Source organism: Rhinoderma darwinii, chromosome 13, assembly GCF_050947455.1.
Source record: "Rhinoderma darwinii isolate aRhiDar2 chromosome 13, aRhiDar2.hap1, whole genome shotgun sequence".
Taxonomy (NCBI): Eukaryota; Metazoa; Chordata; class Amphibia; order Anura; family Rhinodermatidae; genus Rhinoderma; species Rhinoderma darwinii.
Window position 1 is genome coordinate 17,410,959 of NC_134699.1, and position 24,220 is coordinate 17,435,178.

At 39.1% G+C, this 24,220-nt stretch overlaps 1 protein-coding gene across 1 annotated transcript; it reads right to left on the reverse strand.

The window, feature by feature from the left end:
- Positions 1 to 56: 56 nt before the first annotated feature.
- Positions 57 to 6,766, reverse strand: HIGD1B (HIG1 hypoxia inducible domain family member 1B). Its single transcript, XM_075846122.1, has 4 exons — positions 6,666 to 6,766; positions 6,274 to 6,423; positions 4,029 to 4,163; positions 57 to 775 (listed from the first exon to the last, which is right to left on the reverse strand). The coding sequence occupies exons 2-4, from the start codon at positions 6,368 to 6,370 to the stop codon at positions 681 to 683; spliced, it is 327 nt and encodes a 108-aa protein (XP_075702237.1). The 5' UTR covers positions 6,371 to 6,423; positions 6,666 to 6,766; the 3' UTR covers positions 57 to 680.
- Positions 6,767 to 24,220: the final 17,454 nt, after the last annotated feature.

Sequence of the window (24,220 nt, forward strand, 5' to 3'; positions counted from 1 at the left end):
GTTTTGTATTACTGGCAATTGAATCCATCATAACAGAAAATTAGGAATAATCAAAATTTTTGTGTTTTTAAACAGAAGTTGTATTTTGGGACAATCAAATTCTGCATCTAGAATAGCATTACAACATACACGGAGTAACCAAAGGAGAGTGAATACATCGGTTTTTACTACACTGTTTAGTCAGCAGGTTCCTCAGTCTTTATGTGGTGCATGGAAGGATAAGCTATCAAATAACAGATGTTGGAGGACACTATACATCATAATCTGCCTCTAGATGTTAAGTTCTATAGCAAAAAATGGAAGGAAAAAAAACACACCTAGAGGAGATCCCTTTAAGTCTTAGGCCTAGGTCACACAGTTTTTTTGCAGGCAGAAAAAAAAAATCTGCCTCAAAATTTCTTCAGGAATGTTGAGGCAGATTTTCACCCGCCTGTGCTATTTCACAGAGTCTTTCGCCCACGGCCATTGAGAACCACGGTCAAAAAATGCAGCGAAAAATGTTCCGACACAAGCGCCACAGGGTTTTTCTGCCTCCCGTTGATTTCAAGGGGAGGTCAGAGGCGGAATTGCGACGATAAAGGTCGTGTCACTTTTTTTTCCAGCAAGCGGCTTGGCCATTTTTTGGCGCTGATTCCGGTTTGAACTGGGCCTTAGACTGGTTGGTTATGTAGCAGGTTACTTTACTCCTTGGTAGAATGTCTTCCATTTTGCATGACGGCTTCTCTTTCAGTTGCCTTTCGCTCTCGGTGTTCCTTGTACATGGCATATGTAGTGCCTGCAGACAAAGAAGAAAGGTAAATGCAATGTTGGATGTGTTTTTAGCACTGTAATTGATGACTGGATAACAAGGGTGTACAAAAATGAATGATCATTAAATACTGTATATTGTGTTATAAGGTATCACTATAAAGTGCCTCTCAGACTGCCGTTATACATCCCCCTGTGTTTTGCGGAACCGAACATGGATCAGTGTAGGGTTTTATGTCCTGTTAAAGGGAATGTGTCGCTAGAATTTGTAAACATTTTTTTTTAGTTAAACAATTAGTATTTGAGTGATTACACATTGTTTGAATTTTTTCACAAGTCAGGAAATATTATAAATTAGATTCTAATTTATAACATTTCCATGTGCTGGGCACTAGAGGGAGCAGTTCCCAAAATTGCAGCATGGTCAATGTGGTAAAGCAACCTCATTGATTTATGCTGCAAATTTGGTGTCGACACACTCTCCTCTAGTGTCCTCACACAATCCCCCCTCCCTTCTCCTGGCTAGTGGCAGGAGAAGGAGGGGTTTGAATCTTCAAACCTACACTGTGTGCCGCCATTTTCCTAGCGACTGCACAGTGTAGGAGGATTAGATACAGTGCTAAGCAGACAGTATAACACGTGCGCACTGCACACATGCACTGCACACTCACTCACACGAACATAAATTGCCTGCTTCTGCTGCCGCCTCCGTTCCTATTCCTTGCGCCTTCGCTTCATTGAACATATGGCCGGAAGTCGTCATCTGACTGTCCGCCAGCGGCTTCCGGTCCACATGAAAATGGCGCCGGATTTCGCTCTGCTAATGAGCTTAGTTTTGGTCTGTGTGGGAGCGGCGCATGCGTCGTTCCCACACATACGGCGTACGCTTCAGAGAATGGAACGGCTCCCGTTCGCATTCTCTATGGGGTTGTATGTGCCGTATTCCATCTCTGTACGTGTCGTTAATCAACACATACAGAGATGAAAAAAAAGGCAGCCCCCATAGAGAAGTAAAAAGTAGAACATGAGAACACAAATAAATAAAATTTCTGTTAATATCATATTAAAAGCAATATAATAATAAAAAAAATCATGACACCTTCCCTTTAAGTAGAACCTCTGAAAGTCCAGGTCTTGCAGTCCCAATCCGGACACTAAAATCCAGCTATATTATGGTTTTCATTACAAGGCCTTAAAGAGGACCTTTCATCTCTCCTAACATGTCTATTTTAGTAAATACTTGTATTCCCCATGAAATAACAATTCTGGAACATATAGAAATTTATGGATAAATACTGTTCCTGTTCCCATCATCAAAGGGGCGTGTCCCTACACAGTCTCATTCTGTCAGCACTGATTGGACCGTGTCAGTCTGTAGGGTCACACCCCCAACTGGTAATACCCAGTTGTCAATTTATTCATACATTTCTAGGAGGAATAACAGAGGAACGGCACAACCTAGCGTTCTAAGAAAAGATGTTAAAGAATGGTTATTTCATGGGGAATACAATTATTTACTAAAAGGTACGTGTCAGGAGAGGTGGCAGGACCTCTTTTAATACCCCCCCCCCCCCCACCTCGTTTAAAAAAATAATAATAAGAAAATAATATCCCTTCAGAAGAGTGTGGGATAATTATATTCTATTTCTAAGGCCCCATGCACACGACCGTGCCCGCAATCACGGCCCGCGATTGCGGGCACGGCCGGCCGCTGACTGACAGCCGCATTTTCGGGCCGTTCTCCCATACAAAGTATGGGAGCACAGCCCGCAAAATGCGAAAGAACGGACATGTTACATAATTCCCGGAACATTTCCTCGGCACTGACACCCTTCCGTAGTGCTACGGAAAGGTGTCAGTGTTCAATGAAAGTGAATGGCTCCGTTTTTTGCTGTCGTGTGCATGGGGCCTAAATGTTACATGATGCCTTATAATCTTGTTTCCTATGACTCCGCTGACACATGCTCCTTTTATGCCCTTGCTCCGGGCTCTTTAATCCCTCGATGCATATTCTGGAATTTACCCTTTTCCTGGGTTCATACTTTCTGCATTTCCTGAAAATTAACTCTTAAACTCCAACTTTTCGAAAGCGTGGGGAGTAGTCACATACACAGACAAATTGACATGCGGATGTTCGGCTGCAGGGTAAGATTGTTATGCAGATAGAGAAATGTATTTTACAAGCACTGTAGTGGAGTGATGCAAATTGGGAACTTTAGGGAGCACATACATACATTTCACTTCCACATACATACATTTCACCTCCACATACATACATTTCACCTCCACATACATACATTTCACCTCCACATACATACATTTCACCTCCACATACATACATTTCACCTCCACATACATACATTTCACCTCCACATACATACATTTCACCTCCACATACATACATTTCAGCTCCACATACATACATTTCAAAGGTTTTCAAATGCTTTCCTGGTTAATGGCCGCCTGCGTAACATCATTGCGGGTGTCAACAAGTGTAGGTTTGTCCATACAGAATGGCAGAGTAACTAAATGTTTAAGGCCAGGATCACACACAACGTTTTGATACAGTTTTTTCCTCAGTTTTTTTTTTTAGCCAAAGCCAGAAGTGGATCCAGAAGGAAGGAAAGGTATAAAGAAAATACTGATGTAACTTCTTTCTTTTGTTTCCACTTCTGTGTCTAACAAAAAATCTGCCACAAATACTGCATCAAAACTGTGTGTGTGATCTTGGCCTTATACTGATAAAATGACCCATATGCAGCTCGGTCTTATTATCTGTCCTGGACGTAACTTACAGGGTTACACACGCTTTTGGTGCTATTCCAGCAACTGAGGGGGTCCTTATACTCTTTTAAAGAAGTTTTTAGAAGTGGGGGGCATAATAATGGGTAGAGGCCAGGCTGCAGAATACACAATGGAGATAGAAAAAGATACAGGGGTGAGAAGCGATGACGGATATTTCTGTTTCTTGAACACGGCTGATGGTGAATCCTCCTTTCCTATGGGGTGTGGATAACATGAACCAGCAACGGCAGGGACCCCCATTTAGATGTTCCTCTGAGGACCTTTCTGCTACTTTTACAATGTAGAATCTGCCCATTTAGTAAAAGGTCAGCGCTAAAGACTACAGCTGGGCGTTCGATGTTACACTTCACAATAGTTGTACTGGGGTTTAGTGGTTGCACAAAACATAAGTGAATGAGGACCAAGGCAGTTGTGTCACTTTTGCCCTACACTTAAATGCTTCAAGATGGTAGACCATTGTGTTATAGTAGACTTACCCAAGGCAGTGGCCCCCACAACACAGGCCTGTGCAGCTACACGTGTGTGAATCAGATGAACTGACATTTTTACGTTGCCTCGTTGTTTCAGTTTGTAAAGTCCATAAATGACAATCACAGCAAATCCAGCCAGACCTGCAAAAAGCAAGAATAATTGGACACGACCCTGTCATGGTCAAGTATTTCCAAAAGAGAAAATCTCTCGAAATGTTAGTCTATTATTTTTTATTTTAAAGACCACCAGGAAAATCTTCTCCCAGGTGGTGCTGATACTTTACCTAAATATCAAGCCTGGCCATACAATTGGCTGTTTGACAGCTATTTCTCTTATGACCTCCCCAAATATATGGCATCTGTGGCAGTGGATTATCTTTTGGGGGAACAAGGGATCAAGCATGTCCAAATCCAACATACCAGATCTTTCGTCCTTCCCACCCCCCGACAGCAGATGTCAGGCTGCTTCCAAGTTGGCTCACCCCGCCGTTAATCTGATGTGTATGGCCAGATTTAGTGATAGATTTAATTGGGGGTGAACTCTCACGTTGCAGAATCGTTGTGGATTTTCAGTGCAGATTCCACACTGAAAATTTGCAGCATATTACAGTGCAATACATGTGAATGGGGTTTTAAATACCTCCCTATCCACATGAAGAGGCAAAAAACAGCAGAGAATTGATGGCATGCTATAGATTTTTTTTTATGTCCGTTCTGTCACAGATTTTGCCTGAGGATTTCACCTCTAGCAATGCATAGAATAAAATCTGCACCAAAATCCACGTTTTGCTTTTGAAATCTGCGATGAAAAAAATCTGTGTGGATTCAGCCGTAGGGGAACACTCAAAGGAAAGCTGATCAAATGCTCTGTCTAGTGCAGGACACAGGGATTCAAAGATCACCACAGAGAATCCCTGTGTTATGTACCGCTACCCCATGCCCTGCACTAGGATTAACACGATGGGGGGAGAGTTATCAAACCTGCTGCAAAGGAAAAGAGGAGCCATAGCCCATAGAAACCCATCAGATGTGTCTTTTATTTTGGAAAAGGCCTCGGAAAAATGAGATCAGGAATATTGTTGATATGGGCAACTACTCCATGTTCCGTTGCATCAGTTGAATGAAAAGTTATACGATTTCTCAATATATTTTCTGTATTAATTCCTCACATTTTTCAAGATCTCTGCTTTTTGTTATGCAGTAGGAACGTTCAATGTTTACTTCCAGGGGATAAAATTTTGTCTGTGGTCATTGGATGGATACACAGGTGAAAGGCTCAATAAAGTTACAGGATGCCTATCAGCTGTGTCTTCTAACGATCCCAGTACCTGTGTGCACATCACATGACCATGTAACGAGACATGCACCTGTGTGTACGTCACATGACCATGTAACGAACCGTGCACCTGTGTACATCATGGCCATGTAAAGAGCCGTGCACCTGTGTACATCATGGCCATGTAAAGAGCCGTGCACCTGTGTACATATCATGGCCGTGCACCTGTGTCTACATCACATGACCATGTAACGAGCCGTGCACCTGTGTGTACGTCACATGACCATGTAACGGGCCGTGCACCTGTGTGTACGTCACATGACCATGTAACGGGCCGTGCACCTGTGTGTACATCACATGACCATGTAACTGGCCGTGCACCTGTGTGTATATCACATGACCATGTAACGAGCCGTGCACCTGTGTGTACATCACATGACCATGTAACGAGCCGTGCACCTGTGTGTACATCATGGCCATGGACAGATTTTTATCCACTAAAAGTAATGAATGTTCCTACTGAATAACAAGCAGAGATCTTGAAAGTCATGCGGAATTAATTCAGAAAGTATATTAGAAAATTGTATAACTTTTTATTATACAAAAAATAACATTAATTTGCTGAAACCGGACAAACACTTTAACAACTTGGTCTACAGATGTGCCAGTTACAAATCCGTAGATTTTCTCTATCACAAAGTTGTACAGGTGTTATTTATTATTTCTATTGCTTTATATAGCACCAACATATTCCATAGCACTGTAGAAAAGCTATCGCTCGCTGTCCCCAGTAAGGCTTACAATCTAAATACCTTCTCTGTATGTTTTTACAGATATTACTCTAATACAAGCCATACTTAGAAGTGACCTCTGACATAAACACGGTTATGCTGGAACTTGTAGTTTAGTCTCTAACTCAAGTGCCCCAAGCCCGATAACACTTTACTAAGTTGACTGATTTTTGTTATTACTCACCAACAGGAACAAGAGGAGACTGCTTCATTTTACGCTGTAATTTGCTGGTTACCGATTCCTGTTCTTCAGGGACCCACTCATCCCCACCGGTGGACATTTTGCCACCTTCACAGACTTGCGCTGCTGGGTTACATTGTGGATGGTACAAAGCTGGCGGTACAGGAGAAGAAAGGACATGTAAGCAAAAGCAGGTAGAAAAATTCCCAACTTTAGTTAACAAGTGTATATCTCCTTCACTAAGGTCCATTTACAAGTCTACAAAGGTATAGTTGGCATTAATAGACATGGCACAGGTGTATGGCATATCAATATTGTTCATGCCCAGTAATAACTACATATGCTCAAATATTAAACTACATACCCAGGCACAGACTGTTATTCTCTATACCCACCTATTAGCAGTGCATCTGAAGAGCGTCCAGCCTTGTTCTCTTTCTGGGTCACTCACCAGGACTGAACGCTGTTCTCACAGAGGTGCTTTATGTACAAGAGAGACTGGGCTTCTTTCCATGGAGAGCCTGGGAAGGGTAGTCCGGGTCGCAGGCTGAGCCTCTATCACACACATGAAAGAAAGAATGATAAATGTTCAACTTGGCAAACACCTCTTGCCTCAACCCACTGGCATCTTGTAGACCTGCCACAAAGGGGTTAAAGACGTGTTGCTTACTCAATCCCAGCACTTCATGGTTAGTGCGTGCTTCCTGCCTCGTAACATATATATAGATTTTTTTTTACTAAAGACACTAATATTCGTATCCTACAGATCACACTAATGTCCAAAGATGTAGCATGTAACTCCTGGCTCCAGAGGTTATACTTGGACCCTATAGCCATCCACCTGTAATATCACCTATACATATTCCTGCATTAAGTATTCCTTTGTATCATGAGAGAGCATTATTACATTTGCTGACATTATTGTCCATTCATTGGTATGATCTTTTATCACAATTTGGTCCGGCTTCTGACATCACTGTGCATCTCAAGCCATTTTGGTCAACTTCATCTGTCTCCTAGTCTAGTCTTGTCAAATAATGCAGGCATCACTAAGCAAATCCCTGTGTCCAGCTCTAAATTAGTTTTATTGGTTCAAGCTATGGTTATTTGCAATTCCATAGAGAGTACGATGTCACTGTATACTGCATTCTAGGATATGCCATCACCCTCTGATCGGCGGGGATCCAACCTCTGGTATCCTACAGAGCCTGAGAATGAAAGGCCTGCAGCGCTGGTTTCAGGTGTCCTGGGGCGCCGCTGGGCAGGGAAAAAACGTAGGAGATGCAGCACTAAATCAGCACCTCGACCCCTTCATTCTCAGGATTGATGGGGGTCCCAGATGTCGGTAATCACTCTTATTAGATGGGAATAACCCTTTTAGATCACATTAAGTCAGATCTGCGTATTTGCGGATCATCGATTTGCTGCGTCTGTATAGTAGGACATTTTCTATTCGGTCATGACGAGGATTTTCCATCATGTTAGTAACCGCAATGGGCCTATACCATACCTCCGTATACCTCTGATTTTACAGGGAGGTTTAAGAAGGTTTATTTCTTGTGGATTAATAGGAATCTTTTGCAGCATGCCATATTATGGAGGTATTCTCCCCAAGAAGCATTGGCCATACAGAGGCACCATATAGAGACATACGAGTGCCTACAACTCATTAATATGGAACCAAATAGGCTGTGTACTGTCATACAGGAGTAAAAGGAAAGAGAAACGCTAATACTGTAGCTTATTAGATGATCTGTTTTAGGACGGACTGTACAACTACGGTAAATATATGTCAGTATATGTGCCCTTTGACTAAACTATTAGGCGCTGGTCTCTAGACAAGTTACGTCAGTGATTAGTCAGTAGAGCTGTATGTGACTAATACAGCTATTGCTTCAGAAAGACCCGGTTGGGGCACAGGTTATTCCTCAGGGCATGGGAAAGGTATGATCTATTTTTACTATGGTAAATCACATTGTAGGACTGTGCAAATTGCGCAAACGTGTGATGTATTTGTCGATATGACTTAGTGTGTTTTCTGAACTTGAATTATATAAAGGCTATATCCTTCTATAACCTTGTGTACTTCTGTAGTTCTCATACTTTTTCAGCAGACATCATACACTACTACACACACACACACACACAAACACACCTCACCTATATAGATGCCAGTGCATTTACGGAGACAACGTTGCACAATTACTATTGTCATGAGTTCTGGTTTGCAGCTAGTCATGTAATGTGGGTACCTTTAATGGTTTGATGCGTCGGACTTCTAAACCTATTCTAGTCATTGCACATACAGATCGTATTATTGTGGCAGGGCCCCATTATCATGTGAGGACCTGGGCCCCCCGAGGATTGTCATCTGGTCGGTAACTGCAACACTAGACATATATCCTACAACTCTACATCAAGGCAGACTTGCCCATTAACGGATCAAGCTTTGTTCTTTCAGGAATTCAATAGAGTGCATTGGGTTCGTGGCATATTTTGTTCCAAATTTAAAAAACTGAAATTGGTTTTTTTTAGGCTAAATCCCAATTTTCCCAAACTTTAGCATTCAGTAAATATCAATATTAGAAAGAGACTTTCTTTATTAGTTATTACTAAACTGGTTAGTATTATTATCATGTTTAGATACGAGTCATACAAGTATCCCTCGGCTACGTAGCTATTGGGGTTCTATTACATTAAAATATTTTAATGCACATTTGTTTGGGCATTCCTAAGGTACAGTCACTAAACCTATACTGCCCTGGTGGCCTTTATTTTTTTAGCAAGCGGAGAGTGGATACAAAGAGCATCTCTCCCTCTGGAGGACCCAGCACGTCCATTCATTGCATGGACAGCCCATGGATTTCAATAAGAGCTGAGTAATACTTTTCTTCCCCTGTGGCGGCGCTGCAGAGAAATTGAACACTTGCTGCTGGGATCCTCCACAGATTACAGCTGATTGCTGGGGTCCCAGTATAGTTTGTGAACCTTTCTAACTGGAAGGGTTTGCCCAAAGTGGACATCCTGTTAAAAAATTAACTTAAAGGGTCAATTCCCATTACACAAAGTGATAGCATATTGCTAGGATATGCCATCACTTTGTGATCGGTGGGAGTCTGATTTGGTTTAGTGCCGAGTCCCCTTGACTCTTTTCCTCGCCCAGCGGTGCTCCCAGCACTGCAGCATGGCCCCATTCATTTGATTGGAGCGGTGTTATGGGAATATCCCTTTAAATAAGGAACGATCAGAAATGCTTTCAGTAAGCCTGATTAAATTATAGTGTTGTTTAGATGAAGCGTAGCATTTCAGGAACAACTCGACAGTCATATGCTTGTGGATGTACGTAACACAATTTATTATGATTAAATTACACAGACCTGAATTATAAGCTTATTGCACCGCTCATGTATGTGATGCATGCAGTGTATACACCGGATGGGTCCAAATATGAGCATGGTTGGGAGAAGGAGAAACACACAACTTCTAAACCGTCTCCAGCTGTGAGGATCCACGGGTTCCCATCGGATGTGACCACATGTTTCTTTCTCATGATCTTCTGTTTATACACAGTGTATTCCGCAGTTATCCACCGCTAGTCTCGGAGGGTGTGGGGACAGTAGCAGGGGGAGTTCGGAGGGACAGGGACGGATGAGATAAGGGAGGCACATCCCTGATTGATGTATTCTCTGCTTGACTGGAAAAAACATGCATGAAATGTAAAAATATTTTCAGGCAGATATTCTATGAGCTGGAACAATAGTCATTGATTGTATAGCTGGGTAACTACTTTACATGACATACGCCATGTTTATGGCGTCATAGGTACTGAGGTCATGAAGGAACCCTAGAGAAGCGAGTAGTCAAATATAAAACTTATCTAATAAACCGCATAGCAGTAGATATCTTTATAGTCAGTCTATATCGTAAAGAAAGTCCTATTTTTATATTTTGTTTATTTTACTCTAATATTGTAAAAAGGTTGCTCACTTTGGACAGTCCCTTTTTATTTGAAAAATCCCATCAAAATTTGCTACAATGTCTCCTGCTGCTAGGACCACCTCGATCAACTGTGATCTGCTAGGGAAATCAGCTACAAGTGTTCAATAATCCTGCAGCGCCACCACAGGGGAAATAAATTATTACATGGTCATTATTAAAATCAATGGGTTGTTCTTGTAATGCACTGATGTGCCAGGTACTCCATAGACAGAGATGCTGTTTGTGGCAAAAACATTGATCCTTATATGTGATGTTTCCTTCTGGCTTGTCCATATAGCGACAAGATCAGTATGTGCAGCTTTCTGAGCGGGTGTATTTGTAAAGCAAAACACACCCTGCCCATACAGTGCCAGTTCCTGACATTTTGACTGTGGGAGCAAATTTAAAGATGAACTCCGGCTTTTCCTTTTTGTCCCACCCTTCTGTTTGCAAAGGTGAATACAATAAATTATATCATGTTTAGCAAAATTAACCCCAGATTTTAAAGCCTTTTAACTCTCTCAAGTAATACTATTCTATCCCCCGTGTAACAGCCAGTAGCTACCCTTAATATCCTGTCTACTCCTTGTTGTTTAGCATCGCCATATCCAGTCCCTTGTGACTACACCGAGTGTCCCAATAACATCTGCAGCACAACACAGACACAAGGCTTGAGGTTAAAGGTTAGTTCCTCTCCATGGGAATCTTGAAAACTTTCCTAAAACTAAGTAGCATTTCCTGCCATGTAAAATTAGACACGTATTCACGTATATTCAAGGCACTAGACATACTCCTGTTGGACAGCTAAATTACTAGCCAAAATGCGCCATATTTTCTTTAAAAAATGGAGTGTGATGTGTGGTAAATTTACTATGTGTTTGGGACACCTTTTAGACTTTTATGAGATATTCATGCAAATTTGTGACAAATACAGTATATTAAGTCCTCATGCACAGGACCGTCGATGTGTGCACAGTCCGTGATTAGAGTGCATCCGCGGGCCATACGCAATCACTGACCGTGCACACACAAGAGTACATTAAGTTTAATGAGCCCGGACCGCAAATGCAGCCCGTAAAATGACATGTCCTATTTTTTTGCGGTCTGGCCTCTGGGCAATGCACGAACTTTGGAAACCACGATCGTGTTCATTGTCCCATAGGATACAATGTGACCTATACGATCCGCAATTGTTGTATGAAGGCAAATGCACGGTCGTGTGCATGGGGCAAAATAAAGACATGCACAATTTTTAAGCAAGTCACTATTGTAAGTTTGCATGTGAATTGCACAATAGTTGACATTAGATCTGTCACGCTACAAAAAGCTTTATATGGCAGCATGGAGTCAGGCACTGTTATAAGGGGCAATGTTGCTATGGGGGCACTGTGTCTGTTTGGGACACCGCAGGTCTAATGGGTTACTATATGTGGCTTTAATGATGCCACTCTATCTGACATCTTGGCTCTTATAGGGGCACAGTGGCTATTACGAGGTCACTATCTATTATAGGGCATAGTGGCAGTTATGGGGACACTAAGTTCACTGTGGCCGTGCTGGAGGAACTGCAGCTATAACAGGGGCACTATGGCTGCAATAAATCACATCAATGTACACTGCTGTTCAAAAGTTTGGTGTCACCCAGACAATTTTTGTGTTTTCCATTAAAACTCACACTTATATTTATCAAATGAGTTGCAAAATGACTAGAAAATATAGTCAAGACATTGACAAGGTTAGAAATAATGATTTTTATTTGAAATAATAATTTTCTCCTTCACACTTTGCTTTGGTCTTGGAATGCTCCATTTGTAGCAATTCCAGCATTGCAGACCTTTGGCATTCTAGCTGTTAATTTGCTGAGGTAATCGGGAGAAATTTCACCCCATGCTTCCAGAAGCCCCTCCCACAAGTTGGATTGGCTTGATGGGCACTTCTTGCGTACCATACGGTCAAGCTGCTCCCACAACAGCTCTATGGGGTTGAGATCTGGTGACTGCGCTGGCCACTCCATTACAGATAGAATACCAGCTGCCTGCTTCTTCCCTAAATAGTTCTTGCATAATTTGGAGGTGTGCTTTGGGTCATTGTCCTGTTGTAGGATGAAATTGGCTCCAATCAAGCGCTGTCCACAGGGTATGGCATGGCGTTGCAAAATGGAGTGATAGCCTTCCTTATTCAAAATACCTTTTACCTTGTACAAATCTCCCACTTTACCAGCACCAAAGCAACCCCAGACCATCACATGACCTCCACCATGCTTGACAGATGGCGTCAGGCACTCTTCCAGCATCTTTTCAGTTGTTCTGCGTCTCACAAATGTTCTTCTGTGTGATCCAAACACCTCAAACTTCGATTCGTCTGTCCAGAACACTTCTTTCCAATCTTCCGCTGTCCAATGTCTGTGTGCTTTTGCCCATATTAATCTTTTCCTTTTATTAGCCAGTCTCAGATATGGCTTTTTCTTTGCCCCTCTGCCCTGAAGGCCAGCATCCCGAAGTCGCCTCTTCACTGTAGACGTTGACACTGGCATTTGCGGGTACTATTTAATGAATCAGCCAGTTGAGAACCTGTGAGGCGTCTATTTCTCAAACTAGAGACTCTAATGTACTTGTCTTGTTGCTCAGTTGTGCAGCGGGGCCTCCCACTTCTCTTTCTACTCTGGTTAGAGCCTGTTTGTGCTGTCCTCTGAAGGGAGTAGTACACACCGTTGTAGGAAATCTTCAGTTTCTTGGCAATTTCTCGCATGGAATAGCCTTCATTTCTAAGAACAAGAATAGACTGTCGAGTTTCACATGAAAGCTCTCTTTTTCTAGCCATTTGGAGAGTTTAATCGAACCCACAAATGTAATGCTCCAGATTCTCAACTAGCTCAAAGGAAGGTCAGTTTTATAGCTCCTCTAAACAGCAAAACTGTTTACAGCGGTGCTAACATAATTGCACAAGGGTTTTCAAGTGTTTTCTAATCATCCATTAGCCTTCTAACACAGTTAGCAAACACAATGTACCATAAGAACACTGGAGTGATGGTTGCTGGAAATGGGCCTCTATACACCTACGTAGATATTGCATTAAAAACCAGACGTTTGCAGGTAGAATAGTCATTTAGCACATTAACAATGTATAGAGTGTATTTCTGATTAATTTAATGTTATCTTCATTGAAAAAAACTGTGCTTTTCTTTCAAAAATAAGGAAATTTCTAAGTGACCCTAAACTTTTGAAAGGTAGTGTATATGAGTGTACTGGGGCTGGGATGGCAGAGCTGTCGCAATAATGGGGTCACAACAAAAATTTGCAACGCACCTACTTTCTCCCTGTTGCATTTCCACCACATACACAGAGCGTGATCAGAATAGACAAGTTCTAATATCTTTATTACAAGTATAGGTGCTGGATTAATATTCCTGAGAAGTGAAATCCCTTCCATATTTATGTGTGTGCATTTTATACTTTATTTATAATCCTTGTGTATTTTGGTGCGGAATAACATCAAGTATATAAGTTACAGCACAAAAATCACTGAGCTTACGAAGGCCTTGATATTTTCCATTGTGCAGTCATTGTAAGTAGCGGTTGAGGGGGTGGTGACTATCTGTCGCACCTCATTAAGCTAATTGGATTTCTGGGTCCCAGGCCACCCGCTGTGCACCCATGTTGTAACTCTAGGGCATTAACTTTTTCACAACTAGCGAAGCTTAAATATCAAGAGTATCATGGAAAATCACTACAGTAAAACATGAAATATACATAAAGAAACGGCATCATTTCCAGCCCCGTCCTATCATTTCGTAGCGGCAGCAAGCAACAATGTGGTACTTTATCCTGAGTCACCTTACATTAAAAAAAAAGTATTAACCCCCCACGTTAATATTTTATCAATGTAAGCATTGTGCGTATGATGTGTGATCTCAAGCAGGATGCATGCTGTGTCTGGATTTAAGCGTGGAATCCGCAACGAAGTCGTGAACGTGATTTTAGGAGTTTGGCACAGCCCTCAAAACAATGACACCCTGGAACACTTGGGTCACTGCTGTAAAGGAAATGAAAACCCTCACATTGTGATTATAATTTGTGTACTTTTATGTATTCTTCTGGGCGATATTTATTGGCTTGCAAGCATCGCCAGTACATCAATTTCCTCTACGATTAGCACTTATAGCGCTTGTCCACATGTAACAGAATTGCTGCCGAATATTAGCAGACGAAAAATCCCACCATTTCCTGAGTTTTTACATCTGCCTTCGGTATTTCCATTGCTCTGCTCAGTCATAGGGGCAGAGGAGTTTTAGGTTGTAAGCTCTTTTGTACGAGGACCTCTCTCCTTTCGTCTCCTCGTTCGTTCATATGTTTTGACTACCTGTTATTTTACAGGTTTATTTTACTCCCCCAGCTGTAATGCACTTCAGAATATGTTGGCGCCATATAAATAAAGATGATTATTATCATAGTGACCTTTTGGATTCGGTGATCATGTTTCCATGAACAAAAGGTTTTGTGCTGCAAGGGGGAACCCCTGAACCAATCGAACGAAACTGCATAGAATATGAATTGTGGGTATATTAAAAATTGTAGGGGTTGGAAACCCCCTTAACGCATTATCCCATAACTGTACGTGATAAGGCTTAAGGGGAAGTATGGAGCACGCTCACAGGCTGAACTCGATCCATACACAGCGGGTGACGGCTGTTACACGCAGCCGACACCTCATTGCAACGGGCGGAATCAAAGATCACTTTGTTTCCGCTCGTTTAACACCTTAAATGCTGCGGTCAATCTCGACCGCAGCATTTAAAGTGTTAGAATCAGGAGGCGCCCCCTCAAACACGCCATCACGCCCCCCCCCCCCACGCGGCACGATTGGCCGGTTACACAACCTGGGGGCCTAACAAAGGGCCCTAGGTCTGCCATCTTTGTACTTCTTTGAAGTTCTGCCTCTAGCAGGGCTTCAAACGAGACTGTCAGAATCACGATATACTGCAATACTAATGTATATCATGCAAGCAATCCAATGATTGCTGCTTCAAGGACCCTAGGGGGACAAATAAAAAAGTAAAATACAGTTAAAGGTTTTTTTTATGTTCCAAAATAATTATGGTCACCTTAGCGCTTCAAAAGCATTAAATAAAAAGTGATCAAAAAGTCAAATGGTATTGTTGAAAACTACAGCTCGCCCTGGAAAATGTGAGCCCTCACATCGCTAAATTGATGGAAAAATTAAAAAGTTATGGCCCAATTTAGCATATATGGGATTTATATATTCATGGTAGTAAATGTATGTTTTCTTCATATTGTTTCCAGATGTATAAATATATATATAGATAAGTAGCAGTATGTTGTACACTATATATATTGATGAGTAGCAGTATGTTGTACACTTTATATATAGATAAGTAGCAGTATGTTGTACACTATATATAGATGAGTAACAGTATGTTGTACACTTTATATATTGATGAGTAGCAGTATGTTGTACACTTTATATATAGATAAGTAGCAGTATGTTGTACACTTTCTATATAGATGAGTAGCAGTATGTTGTACACTTTATATATAGATAAGTAGCAGTATGTTGTACACTTCATATATAGATGAGTAGCAATATGTTGTACACTTTATATATAGATAAGTAGCAGTATGTTGTACACTTCATATATAGATGAGTAGCAGTATGTTGTACACTTTATATATAGATAAGTAGCAGTATGTTGTACACTTTATATATTGATGAGTAGCAGTATGTTGTACACTATATATAGATAAGTAGCAGTATGTTGTACACTTTATATATAGATAAGTAGCAGTATGTTGTACACTTTATATATTGATGAGTAGCAGTATGTTGTACACTATATATAGATGAGTAGCAGTATGTTGTATACTTTATATATTGATGAGTAGCAGTATGTTGTACACTTTATATATTGATGAGTAGCAGTATGTTGTACACTTTATATATAGATGAGTAGCAGTATGTTGTACACTTTATATATAGATGAGTAGCAGTATGTTGTACACTTTATATATTGATGAGTAGCAGTATGTTGTACACTTTATATATAGATAAGTAGCAGTATGTTGTACACTTTATATATTGATGAGTAGCAGTATGTTGTACACTTTATATATAGATAAGTAGCAGTATGTTGTACACTTTATACATAGATAAGTAGCAGTATGTTGTATACTTTATATATTGATGAGTAGCAGTATGTTGTACACTTTATATATTGATGAGTAGCAGTATGTTGTACACTTTATATATAGATGAGTAGCAGTATGTTGTATACTTTATATATAGATGAGTAGCAGTATGTTGTACACTTTATATATTGATGAGTAGCAGTATGTTGTACACTTTATATATAGATAAGTAGCAGTATGTTGTACACTTTATATATTGATGAGTAGCAGTATGTTGTACACTTTATATATAGATAAGTAGCAGTATGTTGTATACTTTATATATTGATGAGTAGCAGTATGTTGTACACTTTATATATTGATGAGTAGCAGTATGTTGTATACTTTATATATTGATAAGTAGCAGTATGTTGTATACTTTATATATTGATAAGTAGCAGTATGTTGTATACTTTATATATAGATGAGTAGCAGTATGTTGTACACTTTATATATAGATGAGTAGCAGTATGTTGTACACTTTATATATAGATAAGTAGCAGTATGTTGTATACTTTATATATTGATGAGTAGCAGTATGTTGTACACTTTATATATTGATGAGTAGCAGTATGTTGTATACTTTATATATTGATAAGTATCCGTATGTTGTACACTTTATAGATAAGTAGCAGTATGTTGTATACTATATATAGATGAGTAGCAGTATGTTATATACTTTATATATTGATGAGTAGCAGTATGTTGTACACTTTATATATTGATGAGTAGCAGTATGTTGTATACTTTATAAATAGATAAGTAGCAGTATGTTGTATACTTTATATATAGATGAGTAGCAGTATGTTGTACACTTTATATATTGATGAGTAGCAGTATGTTGTACACTTTATATATTGATGAGTAACAGTATGTTGTACACTTTATATATTGATGAGTAGCAGTATGTTGTATACTTTATATATAGATAAGTAGCAGTATGTTGTACACTTTATATATAGATAAGTAGCAGTATGTTGTACACTTTCTATATAGATGAGTAACAGTATGTTGTACACTTTATATATAGATGAGTAACAGTATGTTGTACACTTTATATATAGATAAGTAGCAGTATGTTGTACACTTTATATATAGATGAGTAGCAGTATGTTGTACACTTTATATATTGATGAGTAGCAGTATGTTGTACACTTTATATATTGATGAGTAGCAGTATGTTGTACACTTTATATATTGATGAGTAGCAGTATGTTGTATACTTTATATATAGATGAGTAGCAGTATGTTGTACACTTTATATATTGATGAGTAGCAGTATGTTGTACACTTTATATATAGATAAGTAGCAGTATGTTGTACACTTTCTATATAGATGAGTAACAGTATGTTGTACACTTTATATATAGATGAGTAACAGTATGTTGTACACTTTATATATAGATAAGTAGCAGTATGTTGTACACTTTATATATAGATGAGTAGCAGTATGTTGTACACTTTATATATTGATGAGTAGCAGTATGTTGTACAGTTTATATATAGATGACTAGCAGTATGTTGTACACTTTATATATAGATGAGTAGCAGTATGTTGTACACTTTATATATTGATGAGTAGCAGTATGTTGTACACTTTATAGATGAGTAGCAGTATGTTGTATACTTTATATATAGATGAGTAGCAGTATGTTGTACACTTTATATATTGATGAGTAGCAGTATGTTGTATACTTTATATATAGATGAGTAGCAGTATGTTGTACACTTTATATATTGATGAGTAGCAGTATGTTGTATACTTTATATATTGATGAGTATCAGTATGTTGTACACTTTATATATAGATAAGTAGCAGTATGTTGTATACTTTATATATAGATGAGTAGCAGTATGTTGTACACTTTATATATTGATGAGTAGCAGTATGTTGTATACTTTATAAATAGATAAGTAGCAGTATGTTGTATACTTTATATATAGATGAGTAGCAGTATGTTGTACACTTTATATATTGATGAGTAGCAGTATGTTGTACACTTTATATATTGATGAGTAACAGTATGTTGTACACTTTATATATAGATGAGTAACAGTATGTTGTACACTTTATATATAGATAAGTAGCAGTATGTTGTACACTTTATATATTGATGAGTAGCAGTATGTTGTACACTTTATATATAGATGAGTAGCAGTATGTTGTACACTTTATATATAGATGAGTAGCAGTATGTTGTACACTTTATATATTGATGAGTAGCAGTATGTTGTACACTTTATATATTGATGAGTAGCAGTATGTTGTACACTTTATATATTGATGAGTAGCAGTATGTTGTATACTTTATATATAGATGAGTAGCAGTATGTTGTACACTTTATATATTGATGAGTAGCAGTATGTTGTACACTTTATATATAGATAAGTAGCAGTATGTTGTACACTTTATATATTGATGAGTAGCAGTATGTTGTACAGTTTATATATAGATGACTAGCAGTATGTTGTACACTTTATATATAGATGAGTAGCAGTATGTTGTACACTTTATATATTGATGAGTAGCAGTATGTTGTACACTTTATAGATGAGTAGCAGTATGTTGTATACTTTATATATAGATGAGTAGCAGTATGTTGTACACTTTATATATTGATGAGTAGCAGTATGTTGTATACTTTATATATAGATGAGTAGCAGTATGTTGTACACTTTATATATTGATGAGTAGCAGTATGTTGTATACTTTATATATAGATAAGTAGCAGTATGTTGTATACTTTATATATTGATGAGTAGCAGTATGTTGTACACTTTATATATAGATGAGTAGCAGTATGTTGTACACTTTATATATAGATAAGTAGCAGTATGTTGTACACTTTATATATAGATGAGTAGCAGTATGTTGTATACTTTATACATAGATGAGTAGCAGTATGTTGTACACTTTATATATAGATGAGTAGCAGTATGTTGTACACTTTATATATTGATGAGTAGCAGTATGTTGTACACTTTATATATAGATAAGTAGCAGTATGTTGTATACTTTATATATAGATAAGTAGCAGTATGTTGTACACTTTATATATTGATAAGTATCAGTATGTTGTACACTTTATAGATGAGTAGCAGTATGTTGTATACTTTATATATAGATAAGTAGCGGCATATTGTACACTTTATATATAGATAAGTATCAGTATGTTGTACACTTTATATATAGATAAGTATCAGTATGTTGTACACTTTATATTGATAAGTAGCAGTATGTTGTACACTTTATATATAGATAAGTAGCAGTATGTTGTACACTTTATATATAGATAAGTAGCAGTATGTTGTACACTTTATATATTGATAAGTATCAGTATGTTGTACACTTTATAGATGAGTAGCAGTATGTTGTATACTTTATATATAGATAAGTAGCGGCATATTGTACACTTTATATATAGATAAGTATCAGTATGTTGTACACTTTATATATAGATAAGTATCAGTATGTTGTACACTTTATATTGATAAGTAGCAGTATGTTGTACACTTTATATATAGATAAGTAGCAGTATGTTGTACACTTTATATATAGATGAGTAGCAGTATGTTGTACACTTTATATATAGATGAGTAGCAGTATGTTGTACACTTTATATATAGATGAGTAGCAGTATGTTGTACACTTTATATATTGATGAGTAGCAGTATGTTGTACACTTTATATATAGATGAGTAGCAGTATGTTGTACACTTTAGGGTATGTTCACACGAGGGCGTCCGTTACGGCTGAAATTACGGGGATGTTTCAGCCTGAAAACATCCCCGTAATTTCAGCCGTACCGGCATGTGCAGGCGCTTGAACGCCGCGTCCATTACGGGCGTAATTAGCGCTGCTATTCATTGGAGTCAATGAATAACGGCTCCAATTACGGCCAAAGAAGTGACAGGTCACTTCTTTGACGCGGGCGTCTATTTACGCGCCGTCATTTGACAGCGGCGCGTAAATATACGCCTCGTGTGAACAGACAAACGTCTGCCCATTGCTTTCAATGGGCAGATGTTTGTCAGCGCTATTGAGGCGCTATTTTCAGACGTAATTCGGGGCAAAAACGCCCGAATTACGTCCGTAAATAGGCCGTGTGAACATACCCTTCTATATAGAGAAGTAGCAGTATGTTGTATACTTTATATATAGATAAGTAGCAGTATGTTGTATACTTTATATATTGATGAGTAGCAGTATGTTGTACACTATATATAGATGAGTAGCAGTATGTTGTACACTTTATATATAGATAAGTAGCAGTATGTTGTACACTTTATATATTGATAAGTATCCGTATGTTGTACACTTTATAGATGAGTAGCAGTATGTTGTATACTTTATATATAGATGAGTAGCAGTATGTTGTATACTTTATATATAGATAAGTAGCAGTATGTTGTATACTTTATATATTGATGAGTAGCAGTATGTTGTACACTTTATATATAGATGAGTAGCAGTATGTTGTACACTTTATATATAGATAAGTAGCAGTATGTTGTACACTTTATATATAGATGAGTAACAGTATGTTGTATACTTTATATATAGATGAGTAGCAGTATGTTGTATACTTTATTTATAGATAAGTAGCAGTATGTTGTATACTTTATATATAGATGAGTAGCAGTATGTTGTATACTTTATATATAGATAAGTAGCGGCATATTGTACACTTTATATATAGATAAGTAGCAGTATGTTGTATACTTTATATATAGATGAGTAGCAGTATGTTGTACACTTTATATATAGATAAGTAGCAGTATGTTGTACACTTTCTATATAGATAAGTAGCAGTATGTTGTATACTTTATTTATAGATAAGTAGCAGTATGTTGTATACTTTATATATAGATGAGTAGCAGTATGTTGTATACTTTATATATAGATAAGTAGCGGCATATTGTACACTTTATATATAGATGAGTAACAGTATGTTGTATACTTTATATATAGATGAGTAGCAGTATGTTGTATACTTTATTTATAGATAAGTAGCAGTATGTTGTATACTTTATATATAGATGAGTAGCAGTATGTTGTATACTTTATATATAGATAAGTAGCGGCATATTGTACACTTTATATATAGATAAGTAGCAGTATGTTGTATACTTTATATATAGATGAGTAGCAGTATGTTGTACACTTTATATATAGATAAGTAGCAGTATGTTGTACACTTTCTATATAGATAAGTAGCAGTATGTTGTACACTTTATATATTGATAAGTAGCAGTATGTTGTATACTTTATAGATGAGTAGCAGTATGTTGTATACTTTATATATAGATGAGTAGCAGTATGTTGTATACTTTATATATAGATGAGTAGCAGTATGTTGTACACTTTATATATAGATGAGTAGCAGTATGTTGTATACTTTATTTATAGATAAGTAGCAGTATGTTGTATACTTTATATATAGATGAGTAGCAGTATGTTGTATACTTTATATATAGATAAGTAGCGGCATATTGTACACTTTATATATAGATAAGTAGCAGTATGTTGTATACTTTATATATAGATGAGTAGCAGTATGTTGTACACTTTATATATAGATAAGTAGCAGTATGTTATATACTTTATATATAGATGAGTAGCAGTATGTTGTATACTTTATTTATAGATAAGTAGCAGTATGTTGTATACTTTATATATAGATGAGTAGCAGTATGTTGTATACTTTATATATAGATAAGTAGCGGCATATTGTACACTTTATATATAGATAAGTAGCAGTATGTTGTATACTTTATATATAGATGAGTAGCAGTATGTTGTACACTTTATATATAGATAAGTAGCAGTGTGTTGTATACTTTATATATAGATGAGTAGCAGTATGTTGTATACTTTATTTATAGATAAGTAGCAGTATGTTGTATACTTTATATATAGATGAGTAGCAGTATGTTGTATACTTTATATATAGATAAGTAGCGGCATATTGTACACTTTATATATAGATAAGTAGCAGTGTGTTGTATACTTTATAAATAGATAAGTAGCAGTATGTTGTATACTTTATATATAGAGGAGTAGCAGTATGTTGTACACTTTATATATTGATGAGTAGCAGTATGTTGTACACTTTATATATTGATGAGTAGCAGTATGTTGTATACTTTATATATAGATGAGTAGCAGTATGTTGTACACTTTATATATTGATGAGTAGCAGTATGTTGTACACTTTATATATAGATGAGTAGCAGTATGTTGTATACTTTGTATATTGATGAGTAGCGGTGTATAAGTAGTGGTAAGTTGTATACTTTATATATAGATAAGTAGCAGTATGTTGTACTATATATATATATATATATATATATATATATATATATATAGTGGCGTAACTACCGCCGTAGCAGCCATAGCGACTGCTACGGGGCCCGCGGCATGAGGGGGCCCCTACCATGGCCGCAGGCTCCGCTAGCAGCCGCTATGGCTGCTACAGCGGGACGCCACTGAACACTACGGCAGAGCAGGGAGGTATCTCCCCGCTCTGCCATTAAACAAAAGACATGTATCCCCTCTCCACAGGACATGTATCCCCGGGGTCTCCACAGGATCTCCACAGGACAGGGGATACATGTGTGATCGCTGGCAGCGATAGGGAGAACAGGGGACTGAAAGTCCCCTGAAGTTCTCCATCACAAATCTCGGACTTCCGGGGTCTGTGTCGGCAGCTCCGTAGAAATGAATGGAGCGCCGGTCGCGCTTGTGCGCATGCGTGACCAGCGCTCCTTTCATTTTTATTGAGCTGCGCAGACGCCAGAAGTCAGAGGTTAGTCATGGAGAACTTCAGGGGACTTTCAGTCCCCCGTTCTCCCTATCGCTGCCAGCGATCACGCTTGTATACCCTATCCTGTGGATAGGGGATGCATGTTATTTGTAGGACACACTATTGGTCGCATTTTTTTGGGGGGGGGGGGGCTGTATGGCGTTCCGTACGGGGGGGGGGGGGGCGCTGTATGGCGTTCCCTGCAGGGGGGGCTGTATGGCGTTCCCTGCAGGGGGGGGTGCTGTATGGCGTTCCCTGCAAGGGGGGGGGCTGTATGGCGCTCCCTGCAGGGGGGGGCAGCTGTATGGCGTTCCCTGCAGGGGGGGGGCAGCTGTATGGCGTTCCCTGCAGGGGGGCGAGCAGCTGTATGGCGTTCCCTGCAGGGGGGGGGGGCGCTGTATGGCGTTCCCTGCAGGGGGGGCGCTGTATGGCGTTCCCTACAGGGGGGGCTGTGTGGCGTTCCCTACAGGGAGGGCTGTATGGCGTTCCCTACAGGGGGGGGGGGCTGTATGGCGTTCTCTACAGTGGGGGCTGTATGGCGTTAGCGCCATACAGCCCCCTCTGTAGAGAACGCCATACAGTCCCCCTGTAGATAACGCCATACAGTCCCCCTGTAGATAACGCCACACAGTCCCCCCTGTAGATAACGCCACACAGTCCCCCCTGTAGATAACGCCACACAGTCCCCCCTGTAGATAACGCCACACAGTCCCCCCTGTAGATAACGCCACACAGTCCCCCCTGTAGATAACGCCACACAGTCCCCCCTGTAGATAACGCCACACAGTCCCCCCTGTAGATAACGCCACACAGTCCCCCCTGTAGATAACGCCACACAGTCCCCCCTGTAGATAACGCCACACAGTCCCCCCTGTAGATAACTCCACACAGTCCCCCCTGTAGATAACGCCACACAGTCCCCCCTGTAGATAACGCCATACAGTCTACAGGGGGGGGCTGTATGGCGTTATCTACAGGGGGGG